We start from the raw sequence: 25,000 nt of genomic DNA on the forward strand, positions 1-25,000 counted from the left end.
CCCTGTACCAAACCTCTCACTCTCTCTCCCTCCCCCTCCCTCCCTCTCTCCTGTACCAACCCTCTCCCGCTCTCTCTCCCCCTCCCTCCCTCTCTCCTGTACCAACCCTCTCCCTCTCTCTCCCTCCCCCTCCCTCCCTCTCTCCCTCCCTCTCCCTCTCTCTCTCTCTCTCTCTCTTCTCTCTCTCCTCTCTCTCTCTCTCTCTCCCTCTCCCTCCCCCTCCCTCCCTCTCTCCTGTACCAACCCTCTCCTCCCTCCCTCCTCCCCCCCCTCCCTCCCTCTCCCCTGTCCAACCCTCTCCTCTCTCTCGTCCCTCCCCCCTCCCTCCTCTCCTCCTGTACCCAACCCTCTCCCTCTCTCTCCTCCCCCATCCCTCCTCTCTCCCTGTTACAACCCTCTCCCTCTCTCTCTCCCCATCCCTCCCTCTCTCCCTGTACCAACCCTCTCCACCTCTTCCCCTCACCCCTCCCTCCCTCTCCCTGTACCAACCCTCTCCTCCTCTCCTCTCCCCATCCCTTCCCTCCTCTCCCTGTACCAACCCTCTCCCCTCTCCTCCCTCCACCCCTCCCTCTCTCCCTGTACAACCCTCTCCCTCCTCTCTCTCCCCATCCCTCCCTCTCTCCCTGTACCAAACCCTCTCCCTCTCCTCTCCTCTCCCTCCCCTCCCTCCCTCTCTCCCTGTACCAACCCTCTCCCTCTCCCTCCTCCCCCTCCCTCCCCTCTCCCTGTACCAACCCTCTCCCTCTCCTCCCCTCCTCCCTCTCTCCCTGTACCAACCCTTCCCCTCTCCCTCCCTCCCCCTCCCTCCCTCTCTCCCTGTACCAACCCTCTCCCTCTCCCTCCCTCCCCCTCCCTCCCTCTCTCCCTGTACCAACCCTCTCCCCTCTCTCTCCCTCCCCCCTCCCACCCTCTCTCCCTCTCCCTCTCCCTCTCTCTCCCTCCCCCCTCCCTCCCTCTCTCCCTGTACCAACCCTCTCTCTCTCTCTCCCTCCCCCCCTCCCTCCCTCTCTCCCTGTACCAACCCTCTCCCTCTCTCTCTCCCCCATCCCTCTCTCTCTCCCTTCTATCTCCCTGTAAACACATGCAGCAGTTGTCGACCTACAGTATGCAGGAAAACGCCATGTGGTTAATTGTAAATAATATGCATTGAATGTGTGTTATCAATAATAGACTTGGCTGTAACTGCAGAAGTGTATACAGACATAGACAGACTCAGCGGCAGGTTTGGGTAGGTTACTTTCTATATACAGTTGAAGTCGGAAGTTTACATACACCTTCGCCAAATACATTTAAACTCAGTTTTTCACAATTCCTGACATTTAATCCTAGTAAAAAATCCCTGACTTAGTTCAGTTAGGAGCACCACTTTATTTTAAGAATGTGAAATGTCAGAATAATAGTAGAGAGAATTATTTATTTCAGCTTTTATTTCTTTCATCACATTCCCAGTGCGTCAGAAGTTTAAATACACTCAATTAGTATTTGGTAGAAAAGTCTTTAAATGGTTTAACTTGGGTCAAATGTTTCGGGTAGCCTTCCACAAGCTTCCCACAACAAATTGGGTGAATTTTGGCTCAATCCTCCTGACAGAGCTGGTGTAACTGAGTCAGGTTTGTAGGCCTCCTTGCTCACACATGTTTTTCAGTTCTTCCCACACATTTTCTATAGGATTGAGGTCAGGGCTTTGTGATGGCCACTCCAATAACTTGACTTTGTTGTCCTTAAGCTATTTTGACAAAACATTTGGAAGTATGCTTGTGGTCATTGTCCATTTGGAAGACCCATTTGCGACCAAGCTTTAACTTCCTGACTTATGTCTTGAGAGGTTTCTTCAATATATCCACGTTGTTTTCCTGCCTCATGCTGCCATCTAATTTGTGAAGTGCACCAGTCCCTCCTGCAGCAAAGCACCCCCACAACATGATGCTGCCACCCCTATGCTTCACGGTTGGGATGGTGTTCTTCAGCTTGCAAGCGCCCCCCCTTTTTCCTCCAAACATAACAATGGTCATTATGGCCAAAGAGTTATATTTTTCTTTCATCAGACCAGGACATTTCTCCATACGTAAAATTTTTGTCCCCATGTGCAGTTGCAAACCGTAGTCTGGCTTTGTTAATGTTGGTTTTGGACCAGTGACTTCTTCCTTGCTGAGCAGCCTTTCAGGTTATGTCCAAATAGGTTTCATTTTACTGTGGATATAGATACTTCTGCATCTTCACAAGGTCCTTTGCTGTTGTTCTGGGATTTATTTGCACTTTTCGCACCAAAGTACGTTAATCTCTAGGAGACAGAACACGTCTCCTTCCTGAGCGGTATGATGGCCGCGTGGTCCCATGGTGTTCATACTTGTGTACTATTGTTTGTACAGATGAATGTGGTACCTTCAGGTGTTTAGAAATTGCTCCCAAGGATGAACCAGACTTGTGGAGGTCTACCATTTTTTTCTGAGGTTTTGGCTGATTTCTTTTGATTTTCCCATGATGTCAACCAAAGAGGCACTGAGTTTGAAGGTAGGACTTGAAATACATCCACAGGTACACCTCCAATTGACTCAAATGATGTCCATTAGACAATCAGAAGCTTCTAAAGCCATGACATCATTTTATGGAATTTTCCAAGCTTTTTAAAGGCAGAGTCAACTTAGTGTATGTAAACTTCTGACCCACTGGAATTGTGATACAGTGAAATAAGTGAAATAATCTGTCTGTAAACAATTGCTGGAAAAATGACTTGTGTCATGCACAAAGTAGATGTCCTAACATACTTCCCAAAACTATAGTTTGTTAACAAGAAATTTGTGGAGTGGTTGAAAAACGACTCTTAATGATTCCAACCTAAGTGTATGTAAACTTCCGCCTTCAACTGTGCATTCCATTACAGTTACGAGTTACCTATCCAACATTGTAATCAGTAGAGTAACTTTTGGATTACCCAAACTCAGTAACGTAATCTGAATACGCTCAGTTGCTTTCCCATTAAGAGGCACAGGTTAAAGGTCATCACGAATCTTGCTCTGGAGGCCACTCTGCAGCGTGATCACTTGTCATAAAATCACATTTTAAACCTAACCCTAACCTTAACCACACTGCTAACCCTAATGCCTAACCCTAACCTTAACCACACTGCTAACCCTAATGCCTAACCCTAACCTTATATTAAGACCAAGAAGCACATTTTTTTGCCCATACATTTTTATAATATAGCCAATTTAGGTTTTGCAGCTAGCCTAATCTAGTGGAAATGGCTCAGTTCTTCCTCAAGGACAAGACTCATGACAATAAATGTCAACCTCTTTAAGAAGAAGACAAAAATGATCTATTGCAGGATAAATCAATGTGAGAGTTTACATAGCTGGCCATAGCTGGATGTTGTATTTGACTTTATGGGTTGGTTATGTAGGCTTCTTCTAACCCATTGTTTTCTACTACATATAATAATATGATTAGGCTAGATCTGTACATTTAAATTAAATAAAAACATCTGTAGGATTTCCAGTCATTCCAATTACATCAATACCACTTGATCTTCAAGAATACGACTTGGAAATATGGAAATATAGATTAGACAAAATGTTGAACATAACCCCAATACTAAGAACTAGAATTAGCCTACTCTTTAATTTGTGAATTTTTTTTTGTCATGGACGACTGATTGGACTCATTGCTTCGAGTTGAAAAAATATACTGCTCTCAGAATGGCGTGCTTTGAGCACGACCGTAATGTGCTTTTCGCATGTGGAAATATGCTGCATTTGCAATAAACCTATTGATAATGCTTTTGTTTGTGACACTTTGTGACACTTTGATATTTTGATCATTTGTTTAAGTCTATCAAACGTGCTCGAGTTTGAGCATGTGTCTTCTGCATAAATTAGATTGAATAATAAAAGCCCCACCTGTGATCTTCTTAAAGTAAAGTTTTTGTTGACAGTATGGAGGACAATACCACAGGGGAGTTTAGAATGGAGGACCTAGGGCTGTTACGTTGACCATATTACCGGCACACCAGCGGTCACAAGTCATGACGGCAGTCAAATTCCACTTGACCAGTTTGGTCACGGTAATTAGTCTTCTCCAAGCTCGGATGCTGCTGATGGTCATTAGTAATCTACCAAACTCGCTAACTGCCTGGTAATCAGCACTCTATTGTCCCTCTAATCACTCTGACATCAATGCAAATCTATTCGAAAATCTAATCAAACACTTCATGAGAGCCCATGAGCTCATGTTACCCAATACTTCTATAGGCCATGCAATTGCGTGAGAAAACAGAGTTTGGATGGCCTCTATTAAAAAGAGGAGGCTCCCATCAGCTTTCTATAGGCTAGGCCTACTATATTTATTTCTCAACTTTCCTAATATTAAGCACATTGCTGATCACATGATAATGGTCCATTCCAGAGTGTGTGAGTGGAGCGTGCCAATTTGAATGGAGCGTGGAGAGAGATTGTCAGCCTTCTCTCCCGCTCCAATTTCACTCTAGTAGCGCTCCAGTAGCTCTCACTTCACGAGCTCAGGGCATGCCCGGCCCATCATGCATTTGTGCTCTGTTTGTGTGCTGCAATAACCCCTTGCTTTAGCTACTATCATGGAGTTCACTAAATATTTTCAGAAAGAAACTGATAAAACACCCTGGTGCTAAATCAAGGTGACTTATAAAGATGAGGACCAAGAGCAAGAGAGGGAGTGTGGTGATGTAGTGTCCACAACTAAAGAATCACTGTGGAATCTGAACAGACTCGTATCCTGAAAGAAAGGAACGAGGTGGGTAGATAACTAAGTGTCTCATTGTAGCAACATTTTTATAAACTAAAAATCTCTTAAAAGTTTAGTTTATTTTTGTTTAATTATCTACACAATCCCAATAGGCCTGGCATATTCCCACAATCAAGGAGCTTTCCGTTTTGATTGGGTGATTTTGCCTAAATATATATACATACATTGTATCTGTCTTGTACGTGTGGTGTCCTCCTCTGACAGTTGTGTGCCTCTTTTTGTGAAGGCTGGAATTGTTAAGTTGACCTTCCTCTCCTGTAGCAGATCATGGACTGTGAATCCCTGGTCAGCCATGACCTCTTCACCTGGACAGAGGTACTCCAGGAACCCAGAAACCGATGGTATATATATATACCTCCATATGCTGAGGAGATGAACACTAGACCACAAGGTGCAATGACCACCAGGTACTTAATAGTGTTCTGGGCTTAGTAATGGCTGAATGACTCCCCCCTTGAATCCAGATTCATTCTTTTCTGTAAAGCAGTTTCTGAGCAGTCAATAATGCAGGTTGTTCCTGGGTAGTGGTCCTTAAAACACTGTGGCATTGTAGCACGGATGGTCTCCCTTGGCAACAATGGAATGTACTCAGATTCCCTTCCATCGTGTCAATCCAATAACTATTCACTCGACTGACAATGCTCTTGGAAACACCGAACCTTTCTGATAAATACTGCTGCAGCAAGTTGAGCTTCAGCTTCATCAGTGTCATCAGGAGTTGGTCTGTCGGGTCTAACTGAAAGCTGCCTTTGTAGGAGGGGTAGAAGATGTTCCACCAGGGTAAAAAGGCAGAAAGAGACAAGCCTGTATGTAGTCGACAGAGTGCTTCATTCCTCTGCAGGGTTTTGTAGAGAGAAGCTGCTGGGCACTGTGTCCCTGCCTCACATGTAGTTTTACATGATATTTACATCATCATGTAAAACGTTACATAATCACTTGAGCTGTAGTTGTGATCACCTGAGCTGTAGTTGTGATCACCTGAGCTGTAGTTGTGATCACCTGAGCTATAGTTGTGATTACCTGAGCTGTAGTTGTGATTACCTGAGCTGTAGTTGTGATCACCTGAGCTGTAGTTGTGATCACCTGAGCTGTAGTTGTGATTACCTGAGCTGTAGTTGTGATTACCTGAGCTGTAGTTGTGATTACCTGAGCTGTAGTTGTGATCACCTGAGCTGCAGTTGTGATTACCTGAGCTGTAGTTGTGATTACCTGAGCTGTAGTTGTGATCACCTGAGCTGTAGTTGTGATCACCTGAGGTGTAGTTGTGATCACCTGAGCTATAGTTGTGATTACCTGAGCTGTAGTTGTGATCACCTGAGCTGTAGTTGTGATCACCTGAGCTGTAGTTGTGATCACCTGAGCTGTAGTTGTGATCACCTGAGCTGTAGTTGTGATCACCTGAGCTGTAGTTGTGATCACCTGAGCTGTAGTTGTGATCACCTGAGCTGTAGTTGTGATCACCTGAGCTGTAGTTGTGATTACCTGAGCTGTAGTTGTGATCACCTGAGCTTTAGTTGTGATCACCTGAGCTGTAGTTGTGATTACCTGAGCTGTAGTTGTGATTACCTGAGCTGTAGTTGTGATTACCTGAGCTGTAGTTGTGATCACCTGAGCTGTAGTTGTGATCACCTGAGCTGTAGTTGTGATCACCTGAGCTGTAGTTGTGATCATCTGAGCTGTAGTTGTGATTACCTGAGCTGTAGTTGTGATTACCTGAGCTGTAGTTGTGATCACCTGAGCTGTAGTTGTGATCACCTGAGCTGCAGTTGTGATTACCTGAGCTGTAGTTGTGATTACCTGAGCTGTAGTTGTTATCACCTGAGCTGTAGTTGTGATCACCTGAGCTGTAGTTGTGATCACCTGAGCTGTAGTTGTGATCACCTGAGCTGTAGTTGTGATCGCCTGAGCTGTAGTTGTGATCACTTCGAGACGGGTCTGCCTATTGGGTTCGGGCATCCTTCTCTGAAGCCATATTCATTCCTTCTATCTGTGTTGGCCAATCCTCATTTTCAATGTGGTGAAGACTTGAGCCTTTTGTGTCATCTATTAAGAAATCAGTATGGCTTTGATAAACAAGTCAATTGACAATTAATAACAAAACACCATACTGCATGGATGATCCTAATAATATCTAATAATCATAATAGTTAAGTGTACATCAAATGGGTCTTATTATATTATTTATTGAGTTGTAGAGGAAATAAATAGTGCTATTATGAGACTGTGCTTAGATAGAAGAGCAAGATGGAGACTCAACATGAGAGCAGGCAAACTGCTGAAGCGTTTTGTCTTACCTGTCACCGATGACTGCCTGACCAACACCTCTGACACCTGTTTCTTTTCAAGTGGAGCATCTTAGACAAGCCATTTTTATTTCACCTTTATTTAACCTTGATTTCACCTTTATTTAACTTGGTAAGTCAGTTAAGAACAAATTCTTATTTTCAATGACGGCCTACCCCGGCCAAACCCGGCCAACGCTGGGCTAATTGTGCGCCACCCTTTGGGACTCCCAATCGGGGACGGATGTGATACAGCCTCTGAATCGAACCAGGGTCTGTAGTGACGCATCGCTCACTGAGACGCAGAGCATGCTATTCTGTTCTTCTGAAATAGACTACATGTTTCTTTAGACATGTCTAAAATAAAGATTATTGTGATGGTGTAGGCTATATTACATGGATTTATTGTCATGGTGTAGGCTATATTACATGGATTTATTGTGATGGTGTAGGCTATATTACATGGATTTATTGTGATGGTGTAGGCTATATTACATGGATTTATTGTGATGGTGTAGGCTATATTACATGGATTTATTGTGATGGTGTAGGCTATATTACATGGATTTATTGTGATGGTGTAGGCTATATTACATGGATTTATTGTGATGGTGTAGGCTATATTACATGGACTTATTGTGATGGTGTAGACTATATTACATGGATTTATTGTGATGGTGTAGGCTATATTACATGGATTTATTGTGATGGTGTAGGCTATATTACATGGATTTATTGTGATGGTGTAGGCTATATTACATGGATTTATTGTGATGGTGTAGGCTATATTACATGGATTTATTGTGATGGTGTAGGCTATATTACATGGATTTATTGTGATGGTGTAGGCTATATTACATGGATTTATTAGACTTTTTAAAATGTAGATGTTCCAAAGGTCTGCATCAGTGGCTTGTAGGAAGCCAGGAGATGCTAAATGTGTTTATGTTCATTAACGGTCAATTACTGTGAGACCGGCAGTTATGTGCTTGACATTCACCGGTTCTACCCTCGGAGGAAGTCCAGTAAACGTTTATTCCAGGCTGGGATGTGAACTATGCAGCTGTTGCAGTAGCACATTTATACTGGCTGTCCACTGGGGCACATTCATAACACTGATTCTGTTGCATTTCCTGAACAAAAACAAATTAAACCTACCTGGATTTGTCCAATAGAAACTCTCTTTTTGCTCTGTTTGCTTTCGTTTGGTTCTCACAGATGCACTATGCAGATATCGCTCGGGCATTTCCTGGTTGCAAAATGCATAATTATTTGCTTAATTTCAGTTTATGTCACAAAACAAGCAACTATAGTGGAGAGAATCATTGTACCATTTAAAACCGCTGTGAAATATCTCAGACTGCTGCACCACTGCTGACGTCCTTACCTCCGTTTAGTCAAGTTGGATAATCTTTGGACAAGACATAGCTTGGACTGTAAGTCTACACAAACCTATTCCTTCTATTTTCCTGCATTCCATTAAACACATTTGGTGTGTCACCATAGTGGTCTCTGACTTGTCCTTTTTGTAATCTGTTACATGAAGGGATCTTTTACTCCTCTTTTTCAACTACACACAGACAGAGAATGGAGAGAGAGAGAGAGAGAAAGAGAGAAAGAAATGACATCTTGGGGATGTCATTTGAAAACATAATGTTAACTTTCACTGCTATGCGGATGACACACAGCTGTACATTTCAATGAAACATGGTGAAGCCCCAAAATTGCCCTCGCTAGAAGCCTGTGTTTCAGACATAAGGAAGTGGATGGCTGCAAACGTTCTACTTTTAAACTCGGACAAAACAGAGATGCTTGTTCTAGGTCCCAAGAAACAAAGAGATCTTCTGTTGAATCTGACAATTAATCTTGATGGTTGTACAGTCGTCTCAAATAAAACTGTGAAGGACCTCGGCGTTACTCTGGAACCTGATCTCTCTTTTGACAAACATATCAAGACTGTTTCAAGGACAGCTTTTTTCCATCTACGTAACATTGCAAAAATCTGAAACTTTCTGTCCAAAATGATGCAGAAAAAATCATCCATGCTTTTGTTACTTCTAGATTAGACTACTGCAATGCTCTACTTTCCGCCTACCTGGATAAAGCACTAAATAAACTTCAGTTAGTGCTAAACACAGCTGCTAGAATCCTGACTAGAACCAAAATATTTGATCATAATACTCCAGTGCTAGCCTCCCTACACTGGCTTCCTGTTAAGGCAAGGGCTGATTTCAAGGTTTTGCTGCTAACCTACAAAGCATTACATGGGCTTGCTCCTAGCTCTCTCTCTGATTTGGTCCTGCCGTACATACCTACACGTACGCTACGGTCACAAGATGCAGGCCTCCTAATTGTCCCTAGAATTTCTAAGCAAACAGCTGGAGGCAGGGCTTTCTCCTATAGAGCTCCATTTTTATGGAACGGTTTGCCTACCCATGTGAGAGACGCAGACTCGGTCTCAACCTTTAAGTCTTTACTGAAGACTCATCTCTTCAGTAGGTCCTATGATTGAGTGTAGTCTGGCCCAGGGGTGTGAAGGTGAAAGGAAAGGCTCTGGAGCAACGAACCGCCCTTGCTGTCTCTGCCTGGCCGGTACCCCTCTCTCCACTGGGATTCTCTGCCTCTAACCCTATTACAGGGGCTGAGTCACTGGCTTATTGGTGCTCTTTCATGCCGTCCCTAGGAAGGGTGCGTCACTTGAGTGGTTGAGTCACTGATGTGATCTTCCTGTCTGGGTTGGCGAGAGAGAAAGAGAAAGAGAGAGAGGAGGCGAGCGAGCGAGATATAAAGACAGAGAGGGAATGGTTTGTCACTCAGCAGGCTGAATTAAAGAGGCTTGTTGTGGCTTTTAATATCCATTCATTGGGTGGACTGCTGACAGTGTGAGAGTGGTGCTCAGCTCAGCTAGCCCAGTCAGGCTAGGATTTATAGCTGGCTCTAATGGGCATGCCCAGAACCAATGGACTGCAGTCAGCACATTACCTCTCTCTAGCATTTCCACCCACCACACACACAGAGGAACACACACAGAGGAACACACACACAGAGGAACACACACACAGAGGAACACACACAGAGGAACACACACAGAGGAACACACACAGAGGAACACACACACAGAGGAACACACACAGAGGAACACACACACAGAGGAACACACACACCCAGAGGAACACACACAGGGAGGAACACACACAGGGAGGAACACACACAGGGAGGAACACACACAGGGAGGAACACACACACAGAGGAACACACACACAGGGAGGAACCCACACACGGAGGAACACACACACAGAGGAACACACACACCCAGAGGAACACACACAGGGAGGAACACACACAGGGAGGAACACACACAGGGAGGAACACACACAGGGAGGAACACACACACAGAGGAACACATACACAGGGAGGAACCCACACACGGAGGAACACACACACAGAGGAACACACACACAGAGGAACACACACAGGGAGGAACACACACAGGGAGGAACACACACAGGGAGGAACACACACACAGAGGAACACACACACAGAGGAACACACACACAGAGGAACACACAGACAGAGGAACACACACACACAGAGGAACACACACAGAGGAACACACACAGAGGAACACACACAGAGGAACACACACAGGGAGGTAGAGACACTCATAGGAATACACACAGGGAGGTAGAGACACTCATAGGAATATACACACACAGAGGAACACACACAGGGAGGTAGAGACACTCATAGGAATACACACACACACACACACACACAGAGGAACACACACAGGGAGGTAGAGACACTCATAGGAACACACACAGGGAGGTAGAGACACTCATAGGAACACACACAGGGAGGTAGAGACACTCATAGGAACACACACAGGGAGGTAGAGACACTCATAGGAACACACACAGGGAGGTAGAGACACTCATAGGAATACACACACACAATCAAACACAGGAGCTTACACAAGGTTTTACGTGAGGACGCAGGCACACATGAACACACCCTTTTGTTGCTCACATGGCTGTGAGGACATACACTTCTGCACACACACACACACACACACACACACACACACACACACACACACACACACACACACACACACACACACACACACACACACACACACACACACACACACACACACCACACACACACACACTCACTGACCTGCCCAGCTGGGGGTATCCATGTACAGCTGACAGCTGACAGTGAGGGGACTGATGTGGTGCCCTGAAGGAGAAACAAACATTACAACAGTATTAGTACAAACATTACAACAACATTATAACAACATTACAACAACATTATAACAACATTAAAACAACATTACAACAACATTAGTACAAACATTACAACAACATTATAACAACATTAAAACAACATTACAACAACATTAGTACAAACATTACAACAACATTAAAACAACATTACAACAACATTAGTACAAACATTAAAACAACATTAAAACAACATTACAACAACATTAGTACAAACATTACAACAACATTGGTACAAACATTACAACAACATTAAAACAACATTACAACAACATTAGTACAAACATTACAACAACATTAAAACAACATTACAACAACATTAGAACAACATTACAACAACATTACAACAACATTGGTACAAACATTAGTACAAACATTACAACAACATTAGTACAAACATTACAACAACATTAGTACAAACAGTACAACAACATTACAACAAACATGACATTATTAGTACAAACATGTGTTAATACTTATGGGCACAGTTTATATATAATATGAAAACAGTGAAAAAACTAACTACAGCCTCTAGTAGATCATTAGAGTCTGAAATATGACTGGAACTATGTCCACTGTGAGATAAAACCTCTCTAATAGCTAACTACAGCCTCTAGTAGATCATTAGAGTCTGAAATATGACTGGAACTATGTCCACTGTGAGATAAAACCTCTCTAATAGCAAACTACAGCCTCTAGTAGATCATTAGAGTCTGAAATATGACTGGAACTATGTCCACTGTGAGATAAAACCTCTCTAATAGCTAACTACAGCCTCTAGTAGATCATTTGAGTCTGAAATATGACTGGAACTATGTCCACTGTGAGATAAAACCTCTCTAATAGCTAACTACAGCCTCTAGTAGATCATTAGAGTCTGAAATATGACTGGAACTATGTCCACTGTGAGATAAAACCTCTCTAATAGCTAACTACAGCCTCTAGTAGATCATTAGAGTCTGAAATATGACTGGAACTATGTCCACTGTGAGATAAAACCTCTCTAATAGCTAACTACAGCCTCTAGTAGATCATTTGAGTCTGAAATATGACTGGAACTATGTCCACTGTGAGATAAAACCTCTCTAATAGCTAACTACAGCCTCTAGTAGATCATTTGAGTCTGAAATATGACTGGAACTATGTCCACTGTGAGATAAAACCTCTCTAATAGCTAACTACAGCCTCTAGTAGATCATTTGAGTCTGAAATATGACTGGAACTATGTCCACTGTGAGATAAAACCTCTCTAATATCTAACTACAGCCTCTAGTAGATCATTTGAGTCTGAAATATGACTGGAACTATGTCCACTGTGAGATAAAACCTCTCTAATAGCTAACTACAGCCTCTAGTAGATCATTAGAGTCTGAAATATGACTGGAACTATGTCCACTGTGAGATAAAACCTCTCTAATAGCTACCTACAGCCTCTAGTAGATCATTAGAGTCTGAAATATGACTGGAACTATGTCCACTGTGAGATAAAACCTCTCTAATAGCTAACTACAGCCTCTAGTAGATCATTAGAGTCTGAAATATGACTGGAACTATGTCCACTGTGAGATAAAACCTCTCTAATAGCTAACTAAAGCCTCTAGTAGATCATTTGAGTCTGAAATATGACTGGAACTATGTCCACTGTGAGATAAAACCTCTCTAATAGCTAACTACAGCCTCTAGTAGATCATTTGAGTCTGAAATATGACTGGAACTATGTCCACTGTGAGATAAAACCTCTCTAATAGCTAACTACAGCCTCTAGTAGATCATTTGAGTCTGAAATATGACTGGAACTATGTCCACTGTGAGATAAAACCTCTCTAATATCTAACTACAGCCTCTAGTAGATCATTTGAGTCTGAAATATGACTGGAACTATGTCCACTGTGAGATAAAACCTCTCTAATAGCTAACTACAGCCTCTAGTAGATCATTAGAGTCTGAAATATGACTGGAACTATGTCCACTGTGAGATAAAACCTCTCTAATAGCTACCTACAGCCTCTAGTAGATCATTAGAGTCTGAAATATGACTGGAACTATGTCCACTGTGAGATAAAACCTCTCTAATAGCTAACTACAGCCTCTAGTAGATCATTAGAGTCTGAAATATGACTGGAACTATGTCCACTGTGAGATAAAACCTCTCTAATAGCTAACTAAAGCCTCTAGTAGATCATTCGAGTCTGAAATATGACTGGAACTATGTCCACTGTGAGATAAAACCTCTCTAATAGCTAACTACAGCCTCTAGTAGATCATTAGAGTCTGAAATATGACTGGAACTATGTCCACTGTGAGATAAAACCTCTCTAATAGCTAACTACAGCCTCTAGTAGATCATTTGAGTCTGAAATATGACTGGAACTATGTCCACTGTGAGATAAAACCTCTCTAATAGCTAACTACAGCCTCTAGTAGATCATTTGAGTCTGAAATATGACTGGAACTATGTCCACTGTGAGATAAAACCTCTCTAATAGCTAACTACAGCCTCTAGTAGATCATTTGAGTCTGAAATATGACTGGAACTATGTCCACTGTGAGATAAAACCTCTCTAATATCTAACTACAGCCTCTAGTAGATCATTTGAGTCTGAAATATGACTGGAACTATGTCCACTGTGAGATAAAACCTCTCTAATAGCTAACTACAGCCTCTAGTAGATCATTAGAGTCTGAAATATGACTGGAACTATGTCCACTGTGAGATAAAACCTCTCTAATAGCTACCTACAGCCTCTAGTAGATCATTAGAGTCTGAAATATGACTGGAACTATGTTCACTGTGAGATAACACCTCTCTAATAGCTAACTACAGCCTCTAGTAGATCATTCGAGTCTGAAATATGACTGGAACTATGTCCACTGTGAGATAAAATCTCTCTACTACACACAGCTGTATCCTCAAGCCAGAGTGAGGGAACTACAGGCACACAACCACAGGCGTCCAGACCCCTACACTCTTTGAAATCAAGTTATCTTCCTAGAACCTTCTATGAAGGGTTCTACCAAGAACCATTTCATTATCTAAAGGTTCTTCCTAGAACCATATGTCAGGTGTAAAGTAATGAATTAAAAATACTTTGTAGTGCTACTTAAGTAGTTATTCATGGTATCTGTACTTTACTTTACTATTTCTAGTATTTCTATTTATTTTACTTTACTAAATTCCTAAAGAAAATAATGTACTTTGTACTCCATACATTTTCCCTGACACCCAAAAGTACTCGTTACATTTTGAATGCTTAGCAAGACTAGTCTAATTCACACACTTATCAAGAGAACATCCCTGGTCATCCCTGGCAGACTCACTAAACAGAGAACATCCCTGGTCATCCCTGGCAGACTCACTAAACAGAGAACAACCCTGGTCATCCCTGGCAGACTCACTAAACAGAGAACATCCCTGGTCATCCCTGGCAGACTCACTAAACAGAGAACATCCCTGGTCATCCCTGGCAGACTCACTAAACACACATTCTTTGTTTGTAAATGATGTCCGAGTGTTGAAGTGTGCCACTGGCTATTCACCACATTGTTAGGCAATAACTCGGCCCTCAAAGAAAGGTCTTATGATATATGTAATTATTGTCATAAATCATTACATTTGAAGGAAAATGGTGCCGTCTGGTTTGCTTAATATATTTTAGCAATTACATTTACTTTTGATACTAAAGTATATTTAAAACCAAAAACGTTTTTACTTTTACTCAAGTAGTATCTTACTGGGTGACTTTCACTTTTACTCATTTTCGAGTCATTTTCGATTAAGTTATCTTTACTTTTACTCAAGTATGACAACTGGGTACTTTTTCAACCACTGCCGTTTATGAAGGGTTCTACCAAGAACCCTCTATGAACGTGGAGATCCCACCAGCCCTATTAGTGTTTAAAATGTAACTATTTATGACAATAATGACATATATCATAAGACCTTTCTTTGAGGGCCGAATTATACCCTAACAATGTGGTGTTAGGAATCTCCTGGTTTAAAGTCCACATCAGGCCTACAAATCATATTATGCCTGCTTGCAAAGTGATGTGTAATTCCTATTTGAATCCAGACAGAGTTAGGATATCCAAACATTAAAGGAAAACTCTACCCCAAAACAATGTTTTGGTATTTGTTTCATTAGTCTATTGTTTGCATAGTCCCAAAAATGTTTTGCTTGTCAGCAATCAAATTTTCAAGATATGTTTCTTTTCAAATAAAGAAACATCCCTGTATGATTTCTGTATTTTGAACGGGGAAGCAGGTACAAGGTGCACCGGTTTCTGGTAAGAACTACAACGCTGCTGGGTTTTTCACGCGTGTTGATCAAAGTGGTTCTTGGTAGAACACTATCACTCCACAAAGAACCCTTTTGGAACCCATTTGGAACCGTTTTTTGTAAGAGTGTTGAGAAGAGAGAGATGAGGAGGCAGAAGAATAGAAGGAGGGAAAAGGGAGGATAAATGACAATCTAGCAAGTTTACTTTTGGAAGTGCTTTGCCATACACAAACCTCCCGTGTGTAATACCATATTAGCCGTAGTGGACCCTAGGGAAATGCTGTCTGAGTGACTAAACATTTCCCCGTCTGGCGCTGCATTAACATAATGAGTGTAATGGCAGCAAGTTGGGCCTATTCAGATAAAACATGCATAGAAGAGTGTTGGCTAGGGTCGTTTATACTGACAAGGAGAGGAGCGGAGTATCGCTGGATCTTTTAAATGGTTTAAATTAATCTGATGTATAGATACTGTATAATCGCTTCGGGAGAGAGTGAGAGGAACCTATCAGTGTTCAGAACCATAGTGCCTGAACCCTTTTTCTCCAACTGGATCCTGGACTTCCTGACGGGCCGCCCCCAGGTGGTAAGGGTAGGCAACAACACATCCGCCACGCTGACCCTAGATACGGAAACCCCCCAGGGGTGCGTGCTTACTCCCCTGCTGCACTCCCTGTTCACCTAACTGCTTGGCAATCAACCACAAGGCGCAGAAGGTAGTGTGTATGTACATCACTGGGGCCAAGCTCCCTGCCATCCAGTACCGCTATACCAGGCGGTGTCAGAGGAAGGCCCAGCCAGCCAACTCACAGACTGTTGTCTCTGCTACCACACAGCGGGCAGTACCAATACACCAAGTCTGGAACCAACAGGACGCTGAACAGCTTCTATCCCCAAGCCAGAAGACTGCTAAAGAGTAAGTTAAATACCCAGACTATCTGCATTGACCCCTCTTGCACAAACCCTTTTTTGACTCATTACATATGCTGCAGATACTTTTTTATTATCCATTCTATTCTGTTGCCTCGTAACTTTATCGAAATAAGTGACAAATAACATTTGATATGGGGGGGCACTTGGAGAGATGCTATAGTACAGCATTTCCCAAACTCTGTCCTCGTGGCCCCAAGCGGTGCACACATTCGTTGTTTTACCCTAGCACCAAACATCTGATTCAAATAATAAACTAATCAAGTAAAGCTCATCATCAATCATCAAAAAACTACAACATGCACCCCTTGGGGTACTGAGCACCAAGTTTGGGAAACGCTGCTGTAGTAGGTGTGTTGTGAATAGTAGGTGTGTTGTGTATAGTAGGTGTGTTGTGTGTAGTAGGTGTGTTGTGTGTAGTAGGTGTGTTGTGTATAGTATGTGTGTTGTGTATAGTGAATAGTAGGTGTGTTGTGTGTAGTAGGTGTGTTGTGTGTAGTTTGTGTGTTGTGTATAGTAGGTGTGTTGTGTGTAGCAGGTGTGTATAGTAGGTGTATTTTCTATCCTACAATATCTAAAGTTGGCATTGACCCAATATGTGGCTGCTTTGCATTGACCCCATATGTGGCTGCTTTGCATTGACCCCATATGTGGCTGCTTTGCATTGACCCCATATGTGGCTGCTTTGCATTGACCCCACATGTGGCTGCTTTGCATTGACCCCATATGTGGCTGCTTTGCATTGACCCAATATGTGGCTGCTTTGCATTGACCCAATATGTAGCTGCTTTGCATTGAACTGATACATTTCTGTAATTTACCCAGAGGAACATATGGTTACTGAAGAGCACATTGACAAATCTTCACCAAGTCAGCACCAGGACGCGAACCAGCAACTCTTTGGTTACTGGCCCAATGCTCTTAGCCACTAACCTGCCACCCCTGATACTTCCAAGATGGCATTGAGCCAGACTGTTGACTGCAGAGACTTAACTGATGACCCCTGTCTCTCACTACCTGACTACCAACTCACCCCTGCCCTTACCCCAGCCATCACCTCAGCCCTTACCCCACCCCTCACCCCAGCCATCAACCCTGCCCTCACTCCAGCTATCACACCACTCCTCACCCCAGCCATCACCCCTGCCCTCACCCCAGCCATCACCCCTGCCCTCACCCCATCCATCACCCCAGCCATCACCCCTGCCCTCACCCCATCCATCACCCCAGCCATCACCCCTGCCCTACCCCATCCATGACCCCTCAACCCCAGCCTACACCCCTGCCCTCACCCCATCTATCACCCCAGCCATCACCCCTGCCCTCACCCCATCCATGACCCCTCAACCCCAGCCTTCACCCCTGCCCTCACACCAGCCCTCACCCCTGCCCTCACCCCAGCCCTCACCCCAGCCATCACCCCTGCCCTCACCCCATCCATCACCCCTGCCCTCACCCCATCCATCACCCCAGCCATCACCTCTGCCCTCACCCCATCCATCACCCCAGCCATCACCTCTGCCCTCACCCCATCCATCACCCCTGCCCTCACCCCATCCATCACCCCTGCCCACACCCCAGCCCTCACCCCAGCCATCACCCCTGCCCTCACCCCATCCATCACCCCTGCCCTCACCCCATCCATCACCCCTGCCCTCACCCCATCCATCACCCCAGCCCTCACCCCAGCCCTCACCCCAGCCATCACCCCTGCCAACACCCCAGCCATCACCCCTGCCCTCACCCCAGCCATCACCCCTGCCCTCACCCCATCCATCACCCCAGCCCTCACCCCATCCATCACCCCAGCCCTCACCCCATCCATCACCCCAGCCCTCACCCCATCCATCACCCCAGCCATCACCCCTGCCCTCACCCCATCCATCACCCCAGCCCTCACCCCATCCATCACCCCAGCCATCACCCCTGCCCTCACCCCATCCATCACCAAATCCATCACACCATCCATAACCCCATCCATCACCCCAGCCATCACCCCTGCCCTCACCCCATCCATCACCCCATCCATCACCCCTGCCCTCACCCCATCCATCACCCCTGCCCTCACCCCATCCATCAACCCTTCCCTCACCCCATCCATCACCTCTGCCCTCACCCCATCCATCACCCCTGCCCTCACCCCATCCATCACCCCTGCCCTCACCCCAGCCATCACCCCTGCCCTCACCCCATCCATCACCCCATTCATCACCCCTGCCCTCACCCAATCCATCACCAATGCCCTCACCCCATCCATCACCCCTGCCCTCACCCCATCCATCACCCCATCCATCACCCCATCCATCACCCCATCCATCACCCCTGCCCTCACCCCATCCATCACCCCAGCCCTCACCCCAGCCATCACCCCTGCCCTCACCCCAGCCATCACCCCTGCCCTCACCCCATCCATCACCCCATCCATCACCCCATCCATCACCCCATCCATCACCCCATCCATCACCCCATTCATCACCCCTGCCCTCACCCCATCCATCACCCCAGCCCTCACCCCATCCCTCACCCCTGCCCTCACCCCATCCATCACCCCATCCATCACCCCAGCCATCACCCCTGCCCTCACCCCAGCCATCACCCCTGCCCTCACCCCATCCATCACCCCTGCCCTCACCCCATCCATGACCCCTCAACCCCAGCCTTCACCCCTGCCCTCACCCCAGCCATCACCTCTGCCCTCACCCCATCCATCACCCCTGCCCTCACCCCATCCATCACCCCTGCCCTCACCCCAGCCTTCACCCCAGCCATCACCCCTGCCCTCACCCCATCCATCACCCCTGCCCTCACCCCATCCATCACCCCTGCCCTCACCCCATCCATCACCCCAGCCCTCACCCCAGCCCTCACCCCAGCCATCACCCCTGCCCTCACCCCAGCCATCACCCCTGCCCTCACCCCAGCCATCACCCCTGCCCTCACCCCATCCATCACCCCAGCCCTCACCCCATCCATCACCCCAGCCCTCACCCCATCCATCACCCCAGCCCTCACCCCATCCATCACCCCAGCCCTCACCCCATCCATCACCCCAGCCATCACCCCTGCCCTCACCCCATCCATCACCCCAGCCCTCACCCCATCCATCACCCCAGCCATCACACCTGCCCTCACCCCATCCATCACCCCATCCATCACCCCATCCATCACCCCATCCATCACCCCTGCCCTCACCCCAACCATCACCCCTGCCCTCACCCCATCCATCACCCCAGCCATCACCCCTGCCCTCACCCCATCCATCACCCCTGCCCTTACCCCATCCATCACCCCATCCTTCACCCCATCCATCACCCCATCCATCACCCCTGCCCTCACCCCATCCATCACCCCAGCCCTCACCCCAGCCATCACCCCTGCCCTCACCCCATCCATCACCCCTGCCTCACCCCATCCATCACCCCATCCATCACCCCAGCCATCACCCCTGCCCTCACCCCATCCATTACCCCTTCCCTCACCCCATCCATCACCCCTGCCCTCACCCCATCCATCACCCCTGCCCTCACCCCATCCATCACCCCAGCCCTCACCCCTGCCCACACCCCATCCATCACCCCTGCCCTCACCCCATCCATCACCCATCCATCACCCCTGCCCTCACCCCATCCATCACCCCAGCCCTCACCCCAGCCATCACCCCTGCCCTCACCCCATCCATCACCCCTGCCACCCCATCCATCACCCCATCCATCACCCCTGCCCTCACCCCATCCATCACCCCTGCCCTCACCCATCCATCACCTCATCCATCACCCCATCCATCACCCCATCCATCACCCCATCCATCACCCCAGCCCTCACCCCATCCATCACCCCATCCATCACCCCATCCATCACCCCATCCATCACCCCATCCATCAACCCAGCCCTCACCCCATCCATCACCCCCATCCATCACCCCTTCCCTCACCCCATCCATCACCCCATCCATCACCCCATCCATCACCCCATCCATCACCCCATCCATCACCCCTGCCCTCACCCCATCCATCACCCCTGCCCTCACCCCATCCATCACCCCATCCATCACCCCATCCATCACCCCTGCCCTCACCCCATCCATCACCCCAGCCCTCACCCCTGCCATCACCCCTGCCCTCACCCCATCCATCACCCCTGCCTTCACCCCATCCATCACCCCAGCCATCACCCCTGCCCTCACCCCAGCCATCACCCCTGCCCTCACCCCATCCATCACCCCTGCCCTCACCCCCATCCATCACCCCTGCCCTCACCCCAGCCATCACCCCTGCCCTCACCCCATCCATCACCCCTGCCCTCACCCCATTCATCACCCCTGCCCTCACCCCATCCTTCACCCCTGCCCTCACCCCATCCATCACCCCATCCATCACCCCATCCATCACCCCATCCATCACCCCTGCCCTCACCCCATCCATCACCCCAGCCCTCACCCAAGCCATCACCCCTGCCCTCACCCCATCCATCACCCCTGCCCTCACCCCATCCATCACCCCATCCATCACCCCATCCATCACCCCAGCCCTCACCCCATCCATCACCCCATCCATCACCCCATCCATCACCCCATCCATCACCCATTCCCTCACCCCATCCATCACCCCATCCATCACCCCATTCATCACCCCATCCATCACCCCATCCATCACCCCTGCCCTCATCCCATCCATCACCCCAGCCATCACCCCTGCCCTCACCCCATCCATCACACCCCTGCCCTCACCCCATCCATCACCCCATCCATCACGCCATCCATCACCCCCATCCATCACCCCTGCCCTCACCCCATCCATCACCCCTGCCCTCACCCCATCCATCACCCCATCCATCACCCCATCCATCACCCCATCCATCACCCCTGCCCTCACCCCATCCATCACCCCAGCCCTCACCCAAGCCATCACCCCTGCCCTCACCCCATCCATCACCCCTGCCCTCACCCCATCCATCACCCCATCCATCACCCCTGCCCTCACCCCAGCCCTCACCCCAGCCATCACCCCTGCCCTCACCCCATCCATCACCCCTGCCCTCACCCCATCCATCACCCCATCCATCAACCCCATCCATCACCCCATCCATCACCCCTGCCCTCACCCCATCCATCACCCCTGCCCTCACCCCATCCATCACCCCATCCATCACCCCATCCATCACCCCATCCATCACCCCCAGCCCTCACCCCATCCATCACCCCATCCATCACCCCATCCAATCACCCCATCCATCACCCCAAGCCCTCACCCCATCCAGCACCCCATCCATCACCCCCAGCCCCTCACCCCATCCATCACCCCATCCATCACCCCAGCCCTCACCCCATCCATCACCCCATCCATCACCCCTGCCCTCACCCCCATCCATCACCCCATCCATCACCCCATCCATCACCCCATCGCATCACTCCCTGCCCTCACCCCATTCCATCACCCCTGCCCTCACCCCATCCATCACCCCATCCATCACCCCATCCATCACCCCATCCATCACCCCCATCCATCACCCCATCCATGACCCCATTCATCACCCCATCCATCACCCCATCCCATCACCCCTGCCCTCACCCCATCCATCACCCCATCCATCACCCCTGCCCTCACCCCATCCATCACCCCAGCCCTCACCCCTGCCATCACCCCTGCCCTCACCCCATCCATCACCCCTACCCTCACCCCATCCATCACCCCAGCCATCACCCCTGCCCTCACCCCAGCCATCACCCCTGCCCTCACCCCATCCATCACCCCTGCCCTCACCCCATCCATCACCCCATCCATCACCCCCAGCCATCACCCCTGCCCTCACCCCATCCATCACCCCTGCCCTCACCCCATCCATCACCCCATCCATCACCCCTGCCCTCACCCCATCCATCACCCCATCCATCACCCCATCCATCACCCCATCCATCACCCCATCCATCACCCCAGCCCTCACCCCATCCATCACCCCATCCATCACCCCATCCATCACCCCATCCATCACCCCAGCCCTCACCCCATCCATCACCCCATCCATCACCCCATCCATCACCCCAGCCCTCACCCCATCCATCACCCCATCCATCACCCCATCCATCACCCCTTACTCCAGCCCACCTCTATTAACATGGACAATATAATATAATACAAATGAAAATAAAAAAAATGGAATTGAACAGAATTTGCCATAATTTAGTTTTAGCATATTCTGTTTTAGTAATAAAACAGATGTTTGCATTTGCGGTCAATATTCTCCATATTTCACATTCATATCACCAGCAGTTTCTAATCATACAATATATATTTTTTACATACAAAATTAGATATACTGTATATATCACTCCTTCTCCTTCTCATCACTTGCACTGACACACACACACACACACACACACACAAATGCACACACACATGCAAAGACACACACACACACACAAATGCACACTCACACACACGCACACACACACGCACGCACACACACACACACGCACACACACACACACAAATGCACACAGGCACGCACACAAACACACACACACATACACATACACACACACACATGCACAGACACACAGACACACACACAAACACAAATGCACACCGACACACACACACACGAATGCACACAGGCACACACACACATATGCACATACACACACATATGCACACACACATTCACTCCCCCATCCAATAGACGGATAATGGAGGCTTGATGCATGGTTGTGTGGAGGTTGAAGGAAGGTTAATGGAGGGTTAATGAATGGTTGATCAGGCTACTGGACGGACAGGGATGAATGACTCGTTATATCAACAGCCACCCAACATGTTTCTGTCGATGGCATCAATGATGAAGTTATGGAATATGGAAGTTAAAGCTCCACGGAAAAATGGCTACAACATAACTACCTTAAGTGTGTGTGTGCATGTGTGTATGTGTGCGTGTGTATGTGTGTGTGTGTGTGTCTGTTTATCTAATCCCCTGACCCCTAACCTATTGGCTCGGCGGGTGACTGGGAGTGATTCCATTAAAGTCCCAGTAATTCAACACACGTTTAATCATGTCAAGTTTAATAACTCCAATTAAATTACAACAGCCTCTCGTGTACCATCATACCATCACAGCACCGAGAGATAATAGGGAGAGAGAGGGGGAGAGCGATGGAGAGGAGAGGGAGAGAGAGAAAGAGAGAGAGCGAGAGGAGAGGGAGTGAGAGTGAGAGAGAGAGGAGGGAGAGGAAAAGGAGACAGAGCGAGAGAGAGAGAGAGACAGAGGGAGAGAGAGAGATGGAGAAGAGAGGGAGATAGAGGGGGAGAGAGAGAGAGAGAGAGAGAGAGACGGAGGTAGAGAGAGAGATGGAGAGGAGAGGGAGAGAGAGAGATGGAGGAGAGGGAGAGCAGAGGGAGAGAGAGAGAGAGAGAGAGAGAGAGAGAGAGAGAGAGAGACGGAGGGAGAGAGAGAGATGGAGAGGAGAGGGCAATAGAGGGAGAGAGAGAAAGAGAGAGAGCGAGAGGAGAGGGAGAGAGTGAGAGAGAGAGGAGGGAGAGGAAAAGGAGAGAGAGCGAGAGAGAGAGAGAGAGAGAGAGAGAGAGAGAGAGACGGAGGGAGAGAGAGAGATGGAGAGGAGAGGGAGATAGAGGGAGAGAGAGAGAGAGACGGAGGTAGAGAGAGAGATGGAGAGGAGAGGGAGAGAGAGAGATGGAGAGCAGAGGGAGAGAGGGAGGGTGGAAGAGCGGGAAAGAAGAGTAGATAGAGGGATGGAGAGGAGAGGGAGAGGGAGAGAGAGATGGAGAGAGAGCTTAGAGATGAGAAGAGTGAATGCACAAAGGGGAAGACAGGGTGAGAGAGCCTCCTGCCGCGACCAGATGTAGAAGTAATTGATTCTCTACTGGTAATGTGTAATGGATGGACACATGTAACATACGGTGCCTTCTGAAAGTATTCCCCTTGACTTTTTCCACATGTTTTTACGTTTCAGCCTTATTCTAAAATTGATTAAATTGTTTTTTCTCATCATAACCATGAATGGCAAAGCAAAAACAGGTTTTAGAAATTTTTGCTAATGTATAATAAAAAATAAAAAAAAACACATTTACATAAGTATTCAGACCCTTTACTCAGTACTTTGTTGAAGCACCTTTGGCAGTGATTAGAGCATTGAGTCTTCTTTGGTATGACATTATAAGCTTGGCACACCTGTATTTGAGGAGTTTCTCCCATTCTTCTCTGTTTCTCTTCTCCTCTCAAGCTCTGTCAGCTTGGACGGGGAGCATTGCTGCACAGCTACTTTCAAATCATCATCAAATCACATGCGCCGAAAACAAAAGTGAAATGCTGACTTACAAGTCATTAATTAACCAACAATGCAGTTCAACAAATACAAATAAGAAATCAAATTCAACAAGTAGTTAAAGAGCAGCAGTAAAATAACAATAGCGAGACAGTGTCAATGTGCGGGGGCACCG

General features: G+C 47.3%; 1 protein-coding gene across 1 annotated transcript in view; it reads right to left on the bottom strand.

The window, feature by feature from the left end:
* The window catches only part of LOC109883146 (RNA binding protein fox-1 homolog 1), a 718,311-nt gene that overhangs the window by 325,835 nt on the left and 367,476 nt on the right, over positions 1–25,000 (bottom strand). The window contains exon 4 of the mRNA XM_031804809.1: positions 11,241–11,303. Coding sequence (XP_031660669.1) covers positions 11,241–11,262 — 22 coding nt within the window. The 5' untranslated portion in view covers positions 11,263–11,303. The remainder of the gene's footprint in view (positions 1–11,240; positions 11,304–25,000) is intronic.

Source organism: Oncorhynchus kisutch, linkage group LG25 (genome assembly GCF_002021735.2).
Source record: "Oncorhynchus kisutch isolate 150728-3 linkage group LG25, Okis_V2, whole genome shotgun sequence".
NCBI lineage: Eukaryota > Metazoa > Chordata > Actinopteri > Salmoniformes > Salmonidae > Oncorhynchus > Oncorhynchus kisutch.